The sequence below is a fragment of the Solanum pennellii genome, chromosome 6 (assembly GCF_001406875.1).
Source record: "Solanum pennellii chromosome 6, SPENNV200".
NCBI lineage: Eukaryota > Viridiplantae > Streptophyta > Magnoliopsida > Solanales > Solanaceae > Solanum > Solanum pennellii.
The window spans coordinates 54,545,369-54,564,001 of record NC_028642.1 but is presented as its reverse complement, the minus strand read 5'-3'; the positions used below and the strand labels follow the sequence as shown (position 1 = coordinate 54,564,001).

The window sequence follows — 18,633 nt, the reverse complement described above, 5'->3', positions numbered from 1 at the left end:
GAGCGCAATGGGCCCTGCGGTGCGCGATCCAGATTTAGTCGGAGCTCCAATATGGGCTCCGAAAAAGAGAAACAAAAACAAAAGAACACACCAAGAGGAGCTAATTTATGTAACATCTCCGGTTTGTTTATTTCAATGCACAATGAAGGTATAAATATGAGCTAGTATAAGTTATTTTTGATCAACAAAACCTTATAACGTCAACGTTTTTTCGATACCATACAGTTAACTTATCATCCCCAGGAAGAAAGGATGCAGCTCCAAAATCACTATCTCTACACTTTTGTGGAGCCAGGAAAGCAAGGTAAATCTATGCCTAGATGATACCAGGAACCTGAAAGAGCAACATATGCTGCAATGGAACGGCGAAAATTGACTAGTTCAGCTCCTCTACAAAATGTTGCTGGACTTGGGTTCAATCAATTATAGCCTTGAGATTTTTTATGTCACTAGTCACTATGCATTTCATGTAGTCATAAGGGCAAAAGATCTTGGGGATCTCTTGAGTTCATGGACTGAATGCATAGCCAATGAGGGAGGAAAAAATATATTGCCATAAACACAAGAACTCCAAGATCAGCCTCTTCACCAACTGCTGGCCGACGAGGTTGAATCAAGTATATTTGGGTTGCACACCATAAACAGTATAAGGAAGCAATTACCAAGATCAGTTTGACAGAGTTGATAACTCGTAGTTTGAGCAGTTTGAGCGGCTTCACTCTGCAAGAGGATTACGACAAAAAATAAGACATGTTAACGACAGAGCAAGCAGCTGATATGAGAGAGAAAATCTCATTGAATAATCCATCAGCAAACACCTGTTTATGTATATAAAGTCAGCGATCAAGCAGCTACATAGAATGCAAACCACAACAACAGCATCTAGATTGATTGGTGCGCGCCCTTCCCACCAACCTGTGCTCAATATCCAAGTGTACATAGTAGACTTCCCATTTTCCTGTTACAAGAGGAACAAGGAACTTACAGAAAGGACTATCGCTGATCTCAAAGAAAAGATGCATTTTGTTGTTAAGTAAATTTTTTATCCTGCATTTATGAATTATAAAGATAAAAGCATTTGATATGTGGTCTCCAATCTTGTCTTAGTAAAACCAGGTGATTCTGAGATCAACGCGACATTTCTTGAGAGATTAAAGGGATAAGGATTAAGCCATAAGAACTACAAACAATGTCTAATAGTAATAAAGTCTCCTCCTTTGTCTACTATGCTACAAACAATGTCTAATTGCCACCTTCCTTCTTCAGGCCTTTGGAGTTTTTTCAATAACTTTACTCAAGGATTAACCTACTGCCTTGACAGGACACACTAAAACCTTCTCTCTTACAAGACAGGGATGCGTCTTCGAAAGATAATTGGAACTTATTTAATTTCTTAATGTATAATTATGTAAGTTTCCTTCGTGCTGGTGGACAGGGAAGCAACCCCTTCATGGTCCCTGTTTACCTCATTCTATGCCTGAAAGTTTACAGATGTGACTCATTTATGTTCCTCCAATTCTTCATAACCAAAGTAATTAACTTGTAGAAGCTAATTTTGAGAAGCTGATTAATCTTAGAAGTATGTTTTTGACAAGGGAAGATACTTATATCTCCAAACTATCTTTGCTACGGCAAAATTCTCTTCAGAGACGCAATTTGTTTAAAGTAGAGACTGATCTACTCTTTTTTCTTAATAACAGAAGAGTATTTATACAATGTGGACTTACAAAGCTTCTCCTCGACCAACTAAATTATTAACCAGTTCAAGAACCAAATTCAAGCCAGTATAAAGAATAAAGACATACTATCAAACATTTGCACAAATATCATACAAATTCTTGTGTGTAGCAAACTATTCAATGATCAACAAATATACAATTGTCAGGCCTCTTCACATTCTCCTTGGGCCATCGGGTTCAGTAAATTCGACTGATCAAATAAAAAGAAGAAAAAAAAAAGAAAAAGAATTTCTCTATGGAACTAGCATGGCTTTGATAGCTTCACAATAAACGAGGATCAGTGAAAACTTTTCGCAGGCACGTTAAGGATGCTACTTGTGCTAAACCTTTTTTGCAGTTCTATACTACACTGCCATCAATAACACTAACGGCTACCTTTTTCTCAGAAATTGCACCGAGATTTCATAAAAAAGGCCAGAGCAAAATGTAGCTCACAAGAAACATGACCATATATGATCAGACATTACCTCAAACAGATGGTCCAAGAAAAAATGTGACAAAGAGCCAGCAGCCACCAGGAAAAGACACTGTTTCCTTGTAAGCGGCACCTGTTTGCATAGTAAAACACAATCAGGTACGAAACAGAACAGCAAAAACGAACGAAACAGAGTCAGCCATGTCCTCCTAAAAACAGTAGCTTTTCTCAAAGGGGACATGCCAATACAATCAAAATCACTATTCAATCAATTCCCTCACACAAAATTGAACCAAATTTGTTAGTAAAACAAACATATAGAGAAGCTGGGAGATTAGAAGCTAACCCCAGAAACGGAACACAATCAGCAACGGAAGGGGAACAACAAAAATGAACAAAACAGAGTTAGCCATGTCCTCCTAGAAACAGTAGTTTTTCTCCAAGGGTACACCCCAATAGCAATCAAAATTCACAACGCAATCAATTTACACAGACGAAATCGTTAGTAAAACAAACATATAGAGAAGCTGGCAGATTTAGAGGCTGACCCCAGAAACGAACGGAATCAAGACTAAAAACACAATTCAGCTACGAAATTAAACGAAACAGAATCACCCATGTCCTAAAAACGGTAGCTTTCTCAAAATTCACAATTCCATCAATTCCCCCACACAAAATTCTATCAAGAAAAGCTAAGGAGGCTAACCCCAGAAATGGAATCGAGCAACCCCTTCTTTAGGAGAAATTTGGAGACAGCGCTGTAAAGCATGGACATGGGGATACCAAGAATAAGTATATAATAAAAGGGGTCATGGATCCAGGGCTCAATTGCATAACCCAAAGCACTTCCTAACCCAAGGGTTGATGTAAGCCACTCAGAGAAAGATCCAATGTCCGGTCCAAAGAAAGCGTTAATGGAATAGGTAACGCAGTGATGAGGACTAAACCGGCCATTAGATACACTCATCAATCCTAATCCTGAACCCAATGTATACATCATATGCGGTCCCGGCCCTGGCATCTCTGTTTATTTTCAGAATTCCGCCGCAATACCTGTGCATATACAGTGAAACAATTTCTACACAGCAAAAAAAAATTTGATCGTTCGTTTTTTGATCGTTCGTTGAAACAGGCCAGGTAATGGTAAGCTGCAGAGGTTCATATATATTACCTACGCTATCGGAGGATTACATATACCTACAGAATAAATTTTGGTCTTTGCCCATATTTTTCGGCCTTTTGGTCATAAATTTTCAGCTCTAGTAACTTAAAAACTTTAATCCACGGCTTCCGTTTTATTTTATTTTACTTGATCTATATTAATTAAAGTAAATTAGTGATAATATTCAGCATTAGAGTAAATTTTTCTAACAAAAATGAATTTATATTTAAAAATAGTGAATTCAATACTTTTTAATTAACTATGAAGAAGTATTTATCCGTACATCACAATCTTTGTTGATAATGCTATTGTTGCTCAACAACAAGTTTAAGATTTAAATAATAACACTTCATTTGAATTGATTAGGAATTATAACGAAAAGCTTTCTAAGTTAACAATAACACTGTTATTAAGGCGTGACTTTTAAGTTACAATTTCATAATTAAGTCCATACAACTATCGCATAATATTCATAATTAAACACAAAATAAATATTTATATCTCTAATAACAAAAAGATGTTAATATCGAATCCAAAACATAAATATGAAAAATTCCAATGAATCAAATTAGATATTTCATATGTATCTATCTACCCAGAGGGCCCTTTAAAAACTTGGATTACATCATTTCCCACCAAATATACTCATCACCCAAACTTCTATTATTAAGCGCTACCATTTTTTTTCTTTCTCCTCCTTCTCTAATCACCAGCGAATGCATATTTCAATGGCAGATTCTGAATTTCCTCACGCATATCCACAAACGCCAAGTATCGATAATTCCGAAACGCTATTTCAACGACGTAGCCGTTGCTTCTGCTTCCCATCTTTCCGTTCTCCGAATCAATTAACAAAATACGTTAAGTTTGACTGGTGGCATAGGTTACGTAGCGGTGCGGTTAAGGAGGGATCTGTATGGGCTAAAGGAATCAACGCTTTGAAGAAGCTTCGTGAATGGTCGGAGATCGTCGCCGGACCTAGATGGAAGACTTTCATCCGGCGGTTCCATCGGAACAAAAGCGGTAATAGGAATGCGAAATTCCAATACGATCCTTTGAGTTACTCACTGAACTTCGATGAAGGACGAGGGAATAACGGAGAAGAGGAGGAGGAATTGGTACTCCGGAATTTCTCGACGAGATACGCATCGATTCCGGCGTCTAGTAGCTTCGGCAAAGATGGGCCCAGTTTCGTTTGAGTTGCAAACACAAGTACTATACTATTTGACAGTGATTGGACCGATCGATAAATTTATATTATCGTCAATCATAAATTAGTCTCAGCGTATAATTTCGAGACAATTCAGTCCCCCTTACAGTTCAGTAGTGGGGCAAAGAAAACAACAGCTCATCATAAAAGATAAGTAGGTGCGTGCAAGTTTTCTACTTTTTCTACCAACAAAAAAAATATTATTGTGGTTTGGTGTTATTTGTCTAATGTCTTTTTCTTTGTTTGATTTAATTTTCTTCTCTTGTCTCTACTTGTTTTTGTCTTTAAGCACTGTACATACAATATCCATTTTTTTTGTGTGATGATTGCTGAGTTCATACTAGGTAATTTTTAAAAATATTAAGTGTATAAATTGTTGTTGAAAGATCAATTTTAGCTACACAGAGGTAATAAAGTTGCTAGATCGATATCGAGCACTTATCTTTGTTTAAAGGGAAACTGGGTTCTGAGATCCATCCTAGAGACCAATTTCTCTCCCCACAACCAGAACAAATACAATCAGCTAGGCCTATAACATGATTCATCGATGCCTTGTGTTTGCTGCATCTTACAGATCAAAATCAAATACTTCAACAGATATATGAAAACGAATGTGACGAGTTAAGTTTATTTGTATTCCAAAAGCACTTTGGTATTGAATGAAATTATGTATCTCTCACTGGACTCTGCATCGATGAAGAACTTGTTATTTTACAATAGAGACTAGAGTTGAAAGGCGAAGAGGGGAAATCAATTAAGTTAGTAAGATGCAACAAACCATAATCCACAAATAAGCAAGCATCAAAAAGAGTGCAACATTTTGGTCATTTCTTAATATAGGGCACCTCATGAAAATGACCAGCCAACTGCAAGTCCACATAGAGATGCCAAAGCTGGCCGATCCTGGTGAACTAGCTGGAGCAGGAAAAAGAAAAGGTAGACGAACAGACAAGTCACAAGCATATGAGATTTATGGAGAACCAAAGCAGATATACCAAATACAAGGGATGCAAACGGCTGGTTATGTCTTAACTTAACCTCCCACAAGGCTTTGGTTCAATAATACTCGTGGAGCAAGACAGAGGTGGTGAGTTTCAAGGCTGACTGAGGTTAGGCTACCTAATTCACATGGAATTTCTAGGATACCGAAGACAATATTAGAGATTTACTCATTCCTTTTTCCCACTCCGATAATTATCAGCCAACACAAGGGAAGAAACCATCACACAATGTAGACTTCGATAACCTATGCTCCAAATTCTACACCTTTTGGTTCCTATGCTCTCAAGAATCATTTTGTACACAAATAATGGCGCTAGAAGGTAAAACAGACTTCTCCCCACAGCATTGATAATATAACCTTGAAGTAGTCTTTTTATCTGTGAATCAGACTAAAGCTATAGTTAGGAACCAAGTGAATTTAAGGTACAATGCAGCTGTATTAAATAAAAGCATGGCAGATGGACACTTTAGTACCAAAATTTGGTGTCAACCTCTTTATACTTATGTAATTGCCAAAAAAGAGGAGCGAACAACCAAGAAAGTAGGGGAGCAAGAAAGATCATTAGCAACAAAGAACATAGAAGGCATTCCATTTTACTCTGTCCAGAAATCCAACCTCCACTGGCAATATCTTGGCCAAGGATAAGACAACTTATCCGCAGTTGCCGGGTGTTGCAGATCTCAAGCCTTCCAACAGTTAAAATATTTACAGAGGGAAGACTCATCTATGTCCACCCAGACAATACGGTTGACAAAAGTGCTCACAAACCCATTGAAATCCTCCTTTCTTTCATACATTGAGAGAAATAGTGGTTGGGGACTGAACACATCATTGGTCACATCACACAACCACAAGAGCATACTAGAAGCTGATACTTGTGAGGAGCCCACCATAGTCCATCCTTGACAACTGCAAGAAGCAAGGAAAAAAGGAAGTGTCATACAAAATAGGCAGCAAATATACTTCATCATGCTTAAATTCAAAATATGGTACTAAGAATTATGCACAAGCTCTTAACACTTCAAAGCATTACTTTCCACAGAACGAAACTACTCATTCCTCTGTTTAAAGATGACACAAATCCTAACGGCATATTAAAATCACATTTTCAGGAGGGAGAAACACCCCAAGTGTTAATTGATAATAGGAGAAAGATCCCAAATATATATATCCAAAATTTTGACTTATCTTCATTTTCTCCCGATCAATTAAAACTACAATTAAAAGATTATGTGTTGTCAAACACCTTTATAGATCTTGCATGTGTACAAGGCCGGCAGAAGGGATGCTAGTTCGAAAAAAGAGCAAAAACTACATGGCAAAAGGAATTTTGACGAAGTATTTCCAAGCACATCCCTAGAATCTAATCACTTTCCAGTGCTTATACAACATAATTGACAAAAATGGTTAACAGTTTAAATCATAAAGAAGACCATCATAACCACAAGTAAATGAATCTCATATCACCTTCAAGATCGCCAAGTTGCAGTTTTTTTGCATTCCTACTGCCACGGTGATTGCTTGAACCTGTAGCTCTCACTGTCCCATCCTCCCTCGGGTTCCTTCCTCTTCAGTAGACCTCCAGCTACAGGATACATCCTCCCATGCTCGTCCAGTTGCCTCGATACCAACGACTCTTCTTTCCCTTCCAAGTCAACAGCTCCAGGACCTGCATTCAGATCCAGACCTTGCCGGCTCCGTTTTCTGTTGTGGTCGGTGGCTCCATTGCTGTTAGCATCGGGAAGGGAAACCATATAAGGCCTTGGGTATTGAGGTGCCACAGCACCTAGCAACTGTGAATTCATAGGCGGAGTGAAAAGTCTTCCACCCGAGGATGAATCAATATAAGAGGTTGATCCAACAGCATATGTTCCAGAGGGAAGTGGGAAAGTAGTTCCAAAAGGGAACACAGGATACTGGAATGGGGCAGCGGGGAATGGCATAGCAGGTGATGATGACAATACCGAACCCCTGAAAACATCTGGAGTATAAGGGGAACCAGCAGCAGATGGACCTAACATTCGTGGGGCACCGGGTGGGATTATTGGAAATGGTGGCTGCTCCCCCCGATCAGGCAACATTGATGGAATTGTCATCGTTGAGTAACTATTCCCTGGAGCAAACCAAGATGATAAGTTTCCCATTTCTGGATTGTTCACTCTGAGGCTAGAAGCATTTAGTTGGGATCGCATGTTTCCCTGATGACTCTGGTGGAATAGAGGCTGTTCTGCACATGAATCATCAACACCAGGCCCATTATTCAAATCAAAGTCCCTCCTCACTTCTGCAGTTGGCAAGATACTGGATGAAGATGCTCTTGTGGGAAAAACAGCACCCTCTAATCTATGACTGCTACTCAAGGAGCATTGACCTACATCATTAGGTTCATCAACTCTATTCAAATCGAGATCAAGTCCTCCAAAACTACGAAGAGGAGGGCCTGAACATTTATTTTTTGATGAAACAAGATTAGTTATATGGTCCACCGCAGAACCTATTGCTAAAGCACAATCCTGAGAATTTATATCCTCCAAAACTCTTTCATCAGCTACATTCAGATCAATATCTAGTGGAGGTCGACCATGCTTGCTGGTAGAAGCTTCAGTAACAGAGATGGTCATGGAATTTGAATGCATGTCAGGGGGTTTTCTTGGCTCAGCCGGACGAAATGCACTTGTGGCTGCTGATCCTTTCCATCCAAACTCCCCTTTGACTCTCAATAGATCTTCTGGTGGGACAAAAGGTCCTTTGGCAGCAGCAGCCACCGTAATGGAAGCAGGAAGGCTACTGGAAACAGAAGAGACAGCAAATGTTGATGGGCTCATTATTTGGACATTTGACAAACACCCAGGGCCTGTCGAGTTGATTGACTCCCCATATTTCCCCTCATCAGAAATAAAACCTTCATTTAAGTCAAACTTCATCTTTGAAGCTGAATCTGGGGCAGCAGCAGCAGAGCTTGAAGAATTTTCCCCTTTGATGGATACGCATTCCTTTGGTCTATCTGCCTCTACACCAGAGTATTTAGATTCTCTTGATTCCACATTTTCCACTTCTGCATTAGAAAATCCAGGTGTCTCTTTCTTAGTAAGTAATCCACTGCCAGAATCATGCTTCGTCATCTCTTCAGCTTTAGGTTCATCCTTTGTCAAATTCCTTATAGCTAAATTACATTCAGATGCGGCTTTATCCTCAATAACTGAAGTATCAACAGTCTTTTTATCAGAATTTGGCTGTTCTGACTTAAAAACACTATTTGCATCCATTTCATCAGAATGTCCACCTTTCCCTGCAATAGTGTCTCGACTATAACCAGTTTGTTGCAGCTCTTCCTTGTCACCTCTCTCTTTAGCTTCAGATTTCACCACAACCGAAGGCGGTTTCACCTCTGTACTAGCAACACCTAACACCCTACTCACATCATTCTTGTCGTCGCCCTCATATTTAAAAGCAGAAATTCCAACTGGTCGTTTCAAGCCTTCTATGCTTACAAGGCCATTAATGACTTTGTCCTCTCCTATTGAACTACCATGTCCAACTGATTCGCCATCTAGAACATTATCAAGTGTCTTAGTGGAAATTACTTTTTCCTCATGGAATTGTCTGCTCTGTTCACCATCACTTGCTTTTTCGAATACATTGCAAGGAGCCGCAGCAGACTTTTCCATCTCAACTAACTTCTCATTAACACCTGATTTCAAATTTCCAGCCATCTGTGAATCAGTGCAGGATGAATTAAAGCACTCTCCCGTGGTTGTTTCTTCAGAAGGAGATGAAGAGGGCCTTCTTTCTCTGTTAAAATCCGTCATTGCACTTCTATTAGCATGTAGTTTACCCTCAGACCACGACGTATTAGCAACAACAAACTGTTTCTCTTTATCACCATTAGCATCACCGTCATTTCGCCCACTATGGTCACCTGAAGAACTATCTACAGGAGATGTCTTTGACTTAAGCTCATCACCTGTGCAGGTCTCCCCACCTGAAGGGCTATCTCCTTGGGGAGAAACAAAAGGTGAAACCCTCCCAGACTTGGACATTTCTTCAGTAGCTACACTGGCTAGCAGATTCATTCCAACAGCATCACTTAGCGACATGGATGCATTTGCTTCAGAATATTTTGCACAGCTCTCAATCAATGCATTCATGGAGCTGAATGAAGCTTCGTGCAGCTTTCCTGACTTCAATTCAGTTCCTGATGATGAAGAACCAGGTTTGGCAACTTCAGCTGATTTCCTGCCCTCACCAGCAGTTTTTCTCCGTTCTTCCTCCAGAACAGCAACAGGTGATCCATCACCCTCATCAGATCCAGTGAGTACATCTTTCAAAACATTGCTCTGCCATGATTCTGTATTCACGTTAATAGTAACATCTGATCGATATGCATCTTTCTTCTCCTTAAAATTACGATCAAGCTGATCATTCTTTTCAGAAAGCACAGGAGAAGAAGCTCGGCTGCTCATGATTGAAGGGTCTTCACACGATCCTCCACTGACACTCCGCGCAGGACTGCGGCCTTTGTTTGGTATCTTTACTATCAATTTGTGACAACTCCCTTCTACAGCTGGCACATCAACCGCTTTTTCACCACTCAATGCAGACTGCAGCGACTTCTCAGTGGTAGGATTCCGGTGCAATGAAGAACTTCTGTTTGTAGAACCTTCTTTTTGACCTGCAGAAACCGACGGTCCAGGACCACCATTTATCGACTTGCGGTGCCGAGAACCACCACTAGAGATCTTGATGCTGCTCATTGAAACAGCAGTTGAACTCCTTGCATCCTCCTTCCCTGATAAGGACTGACTGTGATTGTGAGACTGACTAGAACTGCTGCTCTTATCTTCCCTAGCCAGAGGAACATCACTGGAACCAAAAGCTGAAATTCTTGGCTGACCCACTTTTCCGGATGAAGGAGGTGATGCTTGTTTTATTGGGCCTGGAGAAGAGCATGCAGACTTCATATTAGTTTCCACTGGTGTAGGCTTGATTGAGGTTGTCTTGGATGCAGAAAACTGTGTAACTGAGCTCCTTGTTGCATCAGTGGAACCACCAGCATTTTTCTCACCACTATGATAAGCCTCAGGCAGTCGTGCTTTAGAGGGCCACGTGACAGCTTGATTTGAGCCAGACTTAGAATCAATCATGTTCATTTCAGCTTCGACGCGTTTCTTCCATGTGTCAACTAAGCTTCGCGCCTTCCTCTGAATCTCCATGTTTTTATGTTGGCGCAAGTGATTAACAGATTTACCAATATTGCACATCTGTAGTGCTTGAAGATTCACAGGAAGCCTATCGAGTGCTCGAAGCAAAACCAAGAGAAATTCCTCAATGGAGATATCACCGTCCTTACTATTACTAACTTCAACAATCCTCCCTCTATGAACATCTTGAAGCCATCCATCTAACACAGGCAAACCCTTTAACTGTACAAACTTAGCAAGGCAATCAAATTTGTCGGTTGCAGCAACAACACTTGCAAGCATCGAACGACTAGTCAAATCCATTTTCCTGTCCACTCTATCCGGTTGCATGAGCTGAACAAGCTTTGCAGCCCCTTCACAGTCCACAAGTCCTCCTTCCTCTGTTATTTTAGAAATTTCAGATTTTAAGACGCTTTCACTATCATCAGATTTAACTGAACGTTCCCGTTTGATGGACTCAGAGCCCTGTTCTCCTCGCTCCCTTTTCTTTCCCTTGACTTGTGAAGGAAAAGAAGCTACACTACTTTGTATATTATCAGAACCAGTTTTCAATTGTGACGACGATATAGAGCCATTCATCGGTTTAGGAGAACGACCACCCGGCTGCACTGTTGCATGCATCTCTACTTGTGTCTTGTATAACAGCTGATCTACCTCTTTTTGTTGTTCCTGCAGAGGAAATATAATATTTGATAAGTGAAACAATATGCGAGATCACAAAAAAAATGCCTGAAAGTTTCGCAATTCCTCTTGTTCTCGCACCATTTCAAGCAACCACCCCATGAAAAACATATCCAAGAACAAGACAGACTCTCTCTCCCTTTTCCATTCAACATTTCAACCCTATTTATCTATTTCATCTGTAAAACAAATTACCTGCCCATAGTTTAGCAGAGGAATACTGAACTGTCAAGCAATGAAATGATAACTTACGTTAATATAATCTCGATCAGTTAACCAACGTAAGCACTTGTTTGAAATGTCATAAACCCGCCTACAGATAAATGAAGATATCCCTGTTGGAAGTTCAGCCCCTTTAGGAAGGAATGCAACTTTACATGGATGGAGTAATGATGCAGCTGGAGTCTCATCCCTATGGAAGGAATAAAAGATTTCGTTGGGCGTGGTGTCCAGCAAGATGCCCTTGCTAAGCTTCAGCTCAGCGGGACGATAGAGCCAATTAAGACCTAATTGCAAGTTATTATCTTTACCCAATCTAAGCCTACGTATTATTCCAATGAAAGGCGGTGAATCATGCGGTGGTTTGAACAAAGCGCAATCTCCCACACGAATTTTGCGACCATCCTGCAGAGAGAGGATAACATTCACTTCACCAAGAAAACCAGAATAAAAAATACCAATTAAACTAACAGAATATACAAAAACTACAAACAGCATAAAAACATAAGAAAATTACACAGAAGATAACTACATATATGAACTAAAAAGCAATAGTGAGAGATGTTGATAGAGTTGAAGACATAGAAGGGGGGGAAACCCTTATCCTCTTCATTCTGAACAAAAAATGATAGTAACACACTTCCATAGTTTCTAGGCACTTTTTTGTATTGACAGTACTTCATCATTGTAGAACCAACACTTATCTACCCCGAATTTGGAGAACACTAGTTTCAGGTATATTAGCAATTTAACTGCTTGCTTTATCTAATCCCAGTATCTTCACCCAAAAAGACGCAACAACCAAGTAGTTAACAACCAAACACGACCACCACCAAGCTTTCAAGATGCACAAGTGCGGATGGTGGATGAATAGAAGCTAACATAATCCTAAAGAACACATTCCCGCACCAAATACCAAACTATACACCTCTCTGCAAAATATAACCAAACAGAAAGCAAACAAATGAGCATATTATCACATAACGCCACAAGAAGCTAAGCTAAAATGATATAACGTCAAAAAAAACTCCAACCGGAACAAAAAAGCTATCTTTTTTATGCACTATTACAGAACTCCCCTCAGTGAACAGACGGGCACATAAAAGAAAACGAAATAGAAAAAAAAAAAAAAGCAATCAAGATAATACCTTACAGAAGGAATCAGCAGTAACAGTATTAACAATAGATGAACCACCGACGTCTACAGTCCTCCTTGTAGTCGTCGCCGGCATGTGCTGACCACCGCTTCCACTCCCCTTTTTACAAACCTGACCTTGTTCCCTCTGTATCCTCCCATGCATAATAGAACTCCCCTTGCATTTTCCCCACTTACTTCACTCTCAACCATCAATTAAACCATCCAATTCCTCAAACAAAACCAAAATCCCCAATTTTCCTCAACCCTAGAACCCCAATAAAAACCTCGATCGCCCAATTAACACCCCAAAACCCTAACTTCCTTCACTCAATTTCAACACCAACACATCAATTCACCGATCTGCAAACATCAAATTGTTAGATCCAATTCATACACAAACAACTCCTCCTATCTTTCCACATAACAAACAAACACCAACAAACAAACAAAAAAAACATAAACAAATACTGTAATAGTATACAAACCTTAATTTAATTAGTGAAAAAATACGAAGTAGGAGTATTTGAGGAAGAAACTGAAATGGCCAAGTGTTTATGAAAGGAAAAGTGTTGTTTGTTCGAGTTGAGAAGTTTCGGGTTGTAGAGATTAGGGGAAAACGGGCAGGGGATTTTGGGCAGATCGGGCAGACGCATTGATAACGCTATGTGGGACCCACAAAAGATGAGTTAAAAAGACTGAAATGTTTTTGTGACTGACTGCTACAACTGATGATGTGGTGCTATAGAATGTGACTGGACTCACTAAAAAATAAAATATTTTTAAACTAAAAAGGCTAATTCTATACACACCTGGCAGGCCTTTTTTTTTTCCTTTTTTTTTTTTTTTATGATCGTCGTATTTAAGAGTGTTTTCTATGATTGGCGTTCAAAGGTTTTGGTTAAAGAAAAAGATAGAGATAAATCGAATTAGTATTTGCTATAAGTAGTTTCGATTATAGGGGTGTTTTTAGTGGTCGTGTTTCAAGGGGGAGAGAGTGCACATGCGTTGCTCAGTGATTGGATGAATAATTTTTCAGCTTATGGAGCTTCGATTATAGGAGTGTTTTTTGGGGTAGGTGTTTCAAGGGGTAGAAAGTGCACGTGCGTTGCGCGGTGATTGGATGAATAATTTTTCAGCTTATAGCGCTTTGATTTGGATTTGTGGATGTTCTAATTGGTTCTTTGATTCTTTTGAAGTCATGTCGGAACACTTTCTTGTACACTTCATAGGTCAGCCATGAGATCATAGACGATCGTCGTTTATTCGAGGAAGATACGATTGTAAGTTCTTTCTTTTATTCTACTATTGCTTGGATTTCAATGTGATAAGTTCTTTCTTCTATTCTACTCTTGTTCAAATTTCAATACTAAAAATAGAGGTAGCACTAGATATAAGGATTTCTGACTATCTCAATATGAAAAAATATCTGGTGGATTTGCCTACGACACAAGTCAAACTCTTCTTTCGTAACGGGCATTAATGAAGTAACATTTATCATCATATCAACCGATTTTAATTATATACGTGTGACTGACAGACGTGATTATTAGTAGACATAAGTCAATTATTTTTTCACAAAGGACATTAATAAAGTAACAATTATCGTTATATCCACCAATTCAAACCCTATATGTGACGCTGACAGACATTATTATCAGCATCGAACATCAATCAATTATTCTTCCACAAGGGACATTCAGAAAGTAACAGCTATCACTGTATCCACCGACTCAAATCATATATGGGTCTCAGATGATGTTAACTCAGTATGAAACAAACTTTCATTACAAAAGTCAAAACCAAATTCACTCTAAGAAATTTTTCAATATTTAGAAAAATAATCTCAGTAAAAAATTCGAACAATATAGATACACGGGTGAGTTGACAGATGCGAGTGAGATGTGGCGTGAGGCATTTGACTTTTAATTTCTCTAAGAAAGCAACTCTCTCTCTCTCTCCCTATTTCTCACTTTTCATTCATTTTTTTCCTTATATTTTGTTTGGCATCAGATTCACCACTGACCCATTGTGTTTTCTAGTTCCGTACGCATGTGGGTGGGTGATTAATTTGGTAGCTTATTCTACAAGGGCAAAAAAGGGAATAATTATCCATTTTCATAGAGGGCATATATGTAATTTGGCAATGAGGTTCCTAATATTGTTTAACCATGCGTTTTACAAGCTTGTTAAATGTAGGATCGATAAACAGTTCATCGAATTTCATGTGTCTATCACTCTATTTGTTGTTTCCTTTGTTTATGCACGATGGAAGCTGTTATGTTATGTCACGTCGTAGTTCTCAACTATTACTTAAATGATGTTAAAATTAATTGTGTCAAAGAAACTCAATTCATTTTGGTAACAATGAAAACAAGAGCCCCTAAAAAAAAAAAAGAGGGCAAATGTCAGCAGTTAACCCTCTACCTAAGCAAGAATAGTAATAAATAGTTCATTTTTACCCTTCGGGATGGCCCAGTGGTTTGAGTTTTGGACTTTCATGTTGGAGGTCTCAAGTTCAAAATCCCTTACCGGCGAAAGCAAGGGATTTGTCTTTTGGGTCGAGCTCGTCGCACCAGATTTGCCTAGTGCGGGTTACTTTTCCTATATAGTTTGTGAGCTATTGCATTGGAGTGGGGGTTTTACCCTATATGCACCAAAAAGATAACGGCTACGAGTTTCCATTGTCATAAAAAAAATAGGATTAAAGGAATAGTCTGCTGCCAAAGAAGTTGCTTTGCTTTAGGCAGTAGCTACCAAATCTGCTTTTAGTCAGAAAAAAGCAAGAAAGATAGTACAAAAGCACTACGTACCCTTGTAAAAAAAGCTGACTCATACACATGGGCTACTTGCCCATGTCTTTTTATATAATACACACACGTTGACACCAGATTTTGTGCCAAACAATGACCACTAATTTAATGATTCTCACGTTTATATAACATGAAGCCAACTTACATATCATCAAACACCAGTCTTGTTTGGTTTTCACATCTATCACATAGAAAGAATATAAGAAGCTAAGCTTGAATCTTGTCCTCATTCGGATGGATCGCTCATACAACTTCTGCACCTGGTTCCGAGGTTTTAACTGATAATTGTATAAGGGGATGAGCAGAACTATGCTCGCTATAATATCACACTATCACGCACACACTGTAAAACTGAAATATATGAATAGAAAACAAGCATTTTTTTACCTCTTCTCTCAAGAGGCATGAAAGAGAGAATCCTAGTTGTGGACTAAAATTTTGAGTTCATTTCTTCTGCTGCCATTGATGAGAAAGAGGTGCACATAATCTTTGTTCATTCATTAAACTGCCATTCACTACGGCACATGGGACAATGTGCTTGAGCAGATTGAGAATTCACCTACTTCAAGATACAATGAAGATGAAATGCATGGTTGCAAACACCCCATACTGCAAAGACAAGTAAATTATCGAAACATTAATAGCTTTAGAAAAGGGCCAGACTCCACAGAGGTCATATAAATACTATCCACGGAAAGATGCTGAACCCTAACCATATCAAAAAATCAATAGTCACTGTTCTCATCCAATCAAATGCCACTTTCTCCACATTTTCAAAATCCAGTGAACTCCTAATCTGCTGTCTAATTAACATTATTATGAATTTGTTAAATAAACAGAACAAGGGAAAAATGGGAGAAAGTAAATTGACATGTGTACACAGTCTTTTAGCAATCATCATGCCTCCCCTGTAATTAAAATGCTTCTTTCAGGTTAACTTACTACTACTGCAGACAAGAACTTGAGTATTGCTAGTAAAAACATGGCATCTGATGGACTTGCCACTCGCAATTTCGGGTTGGGTAGGCATATTTCATCACCTTTTACCAGCCTTGTACAGGCACAGAGAGATACCAAAGACTACCTTTTTCTCTTGTTTTTCTTTCTTGGGTTTAAGGGTGGCCAGGGCTAAGGGTTTGTGAGATTAGGATGCAGAGCTAAGTAAATAATTTTACTTTTTGTTCTATATTCTAAAAATATTGGAAAATTGTATAAAGAAAATGCAGATTTCACATGGTCTCTTAAAAGAGTCAACGTGATGATCTTATTGGAGTTTGTTTTGTCCACGTAAGTTAGTAGTTGTACTAGAGACAACTTTATAATCGAAACTTGTGATACATCCAATAGCTGTCCAATTATCCTCCATTCCATCATCTCTGTGTCTGGCATCTTAATATGCCAACAAAAACTTTCTCAAGACAACTTCTCTCCCCTTTTGAATTTGCAGATAACACAAGTGAACCTTTTAAAATATAGGCTTTGAAAGAGACTTTGAAGATAATTTGTTAATATAGAGTGTGTTATAGCAGCTTATTGAGTATTTTGGTCAAATATTTTCAGCATAAGCTGTCAACAAAAAAATACTACTACAAATACTTGCCATGGGTCTTGCATTTTTTGAGAATCAGTATTAGTATATTATATATCTGTGTTACAGAGCATTTCACCTGCTTGACTACATCTTGCTATAACTAGTTCATATTGTTGACTCAAATTTGAAAAAAAAATGTCAAGTACCTATTTGATTTGCCCTAGCTGTGAGATGTTTGTGATACTGATCATGCTTCAATGTCTATCTACTCTAATATAAGCTCTGTATCACTAACTTAACTTTTATCCATGTTAGAGATTGATTTCTATTTTAGGCATGAATATAGGCTTCAAGTGCCAGTAATACTTGAATAAGTTCCCATAGATGCAGGAGTTTTCAGATAATCACAGTTTCTCCTCAACAGTTTCCACAAACGTGCTTCTGATTCTTAGAAGTACTTATCTTAATTTCTATGCATATTTTTTGCCATTTTTTCTGCAATACAAGTTGGATATGTAATTTCGTTGATGTTGGATAAGAAAAAGTAAGAGCACCTAAGGGTGTGCCCTAATGGTAACTGAAGTGGGGGAAGAACCATGAGGTCTCAGGTTCAAACCCTATTGGAGACAAAAATACTGACACTAGGTAATTTTTCCATTTGTCTAGGCCTTGGGTGGAAGAGTTACCTGGTAACTGTTCCGTGTAGAAGGTGACAGGTATTCCGTAGAATTAGTCGAGGTGTGCAGGTAGCAGGTATTTCGTAGAATTAGTCGAGGTGCGCAGGTAGCAGTATTCCGTAGAATTAGTCGAGGTGCGGGCTAACTAGCCCAGACACCATCATTATTAAAAATATAAAGTTATTCATAGAATAAAACCAATGTAAACTACTTTTATCTTGTGATTTATAAAATTCTGCTAGCAAGACAGGCCGATCCTAATGACCTTCGGTTTATGGAAGAGAATAGATGGGTATAGGGAGAGACAATATTTTAAATACTACTAGCAAGACAAGTGTTCATGCTTCATAGGACCATGTAAATATATAAAAATTGGTGTAACTCATTGGATATACAGATACACTAGGTTTACATGATAATGGTGTTTCAGTAGCTAACTGAGAAAATTTTCAGTGAGGGATAAACAGGCTTACTTAGTAGACAATCATCACCAGGGAGTTTGCAATCAGGACAACAACCATCCAAAGCCATCCTACATATACCACAAGTTTCATCTTGAGGGTCCCATGTCCATGAAGCAACTGTGTGTCATCTGCAATATCCAAGGAAGTAATCACATCATGCAATTCTAAAGTCAGACAACTACTTATTGAACTCCAAATGTCATGAAGAGGACGTACTCTATTCACAATCCCAGCAAAAAAACACAACAGAACTGGTTAAGGGAAAATTCATGATATAGTCTATATCCCAAAAGAATATCACAACATATCCTTCTGTCAAAGCATCTAATCAACTTGAAACATAAAGCTTAAACTCCATTTACTTAAAAAAAATTAGAACATGC

The 18,633-nt window shown here is 38.7% G+C and overlaps 3 protein-coding genes and 1 pseudogene across 3 annotated transcripts; 1 reads left to right on the top strand and 3 right to left on the bottom strand.

Moving 5' to 3' along the window:
• Positions 1–101: 101 nt before the first annotated feature.
• On the bottom strand, positions 102–3,319 carry LOC107021783. Its single transcript, XM_015222488.2, has 4 exons — positions 2,861–3,319; positions 2,207–2,287; positions 819–958; positions 102–720 (listed from the first exon to the last, which is right to left on the bottom strand). Exons 1-4 carry the CDS (start codon positions 3,173–3,175, stop codon positions 474–476), a joined length of 783 nt encoding a protein of 260 aa, XP_015077974.1. The 5' UTR covers positions 3,176–3,319; the 3' UTR covers positions 102–473.
• Positions 3,320–3,837: 518 nt separating this feature from the next.
• Positions 3,838–4,869, top strand: LOC107023028. The gene has a single exon (XM_015223587.2). It carries the CDS (start codon positions 4,033–4,035, stop codon positions 4,513–4,515), a length of 483 nt encoding a protein of 160 aa, XP_015079073.1. The 5' UTR covers positions 3,838–4,032; the 3' UTR covers positions 4,516–4,869.
• Positions 4,870–5,849: 980 nt separating this feature from the next.
• LOC107023027 lies at positions 5,850–13,400 on the bottom strand. The gene is made up of 5 exons (XM_015223586.2): positions 13,254–13,400; positions 12,779–13,128; positions 11,664–12,035; positions 6,997–11,399; positions 5,850–6,438 (listed from the first exon to the last, which is right to left on the bottom strand). The coding sequence occupies exons 2-4, from the start codon at positions 12,929–12,931 to the stop codon at positions 7,032–7,034; spliced, it is 4,893 nt and encodes a 1,630-aa protein (XP_015079072.1). The 5' UTR covers positions 12,932–13,128; positions 13,254–13,400; the 3' UTR covers positions 5,850–6,438; positions 6,997–7,031.
• Positions 13,401–15,584: 2,184 nt separating this feature from the next.
• LOC107022690 lies at positions 15,585–18,374 on the bottom strand (annotated as a pseudogene).
• Positions 18,375–18,633: the final 259 nt, after the last annotated feature.

What these genes read in the sequence shown, in the direction of transcription:
- LOC107023027 (XM_015223586.2), bottom strand. Translation starts at nt 12,931, where the DNA reads ATGCATGGGAGGATACAGAGGGAACAAGGTCAGGTTTGTAAAAAGGGG. An exon ending in CTGCTGATTCCTTCTGTAAG is followed by an intron (nt 12,036 to 12,778) that starts GTATTATCTTGA and finishes CTCTCTCTGCAG; the next exon opens with GATGGTCGCAAAATTCGTGT. An exon ending in CTGATCGAGATTATATTAAC is followed by an intron (nt 11,400 to 11,663) that starts GTAAGTTATCAT and finishes TTTCCTCTGCAG; the next exon opens with GAACAACAAAAAGAGGTAGA.
- LOC107023028 (XM_015223587.2), top strand. Translation starts at nt 4,033, where the DNA reads ATGCATATTTCAATGGCAGATTCTGAATTTCCTCACGCATATCCACAA.
- LOC107021783 (XM_015222488.2), bottom strand. Translation starts at nt 3,175, where the DNA reads ATGCCAGGGCCGGGACCGCATATGATGTATACATTGGGTTCAGGATTA. An exon ending in TGCTCGATTCCATTTCTGGG is followed by an intron (nt 2,288 to 2,860) that starts GTTAGCCTCCTT and finishes CTATGCAAACAG; the next exon opens with GTGCCGCTTACAAGGAAACA. An exon ending in GACTTTATATACATAAACAG is followed by an intron (nt 721 to 818) that starts GTGTTTGCTGAT and finishes ATCCTCTTGCAG; the next exon opens with AGTGAAGCCGCTCAAACTGC.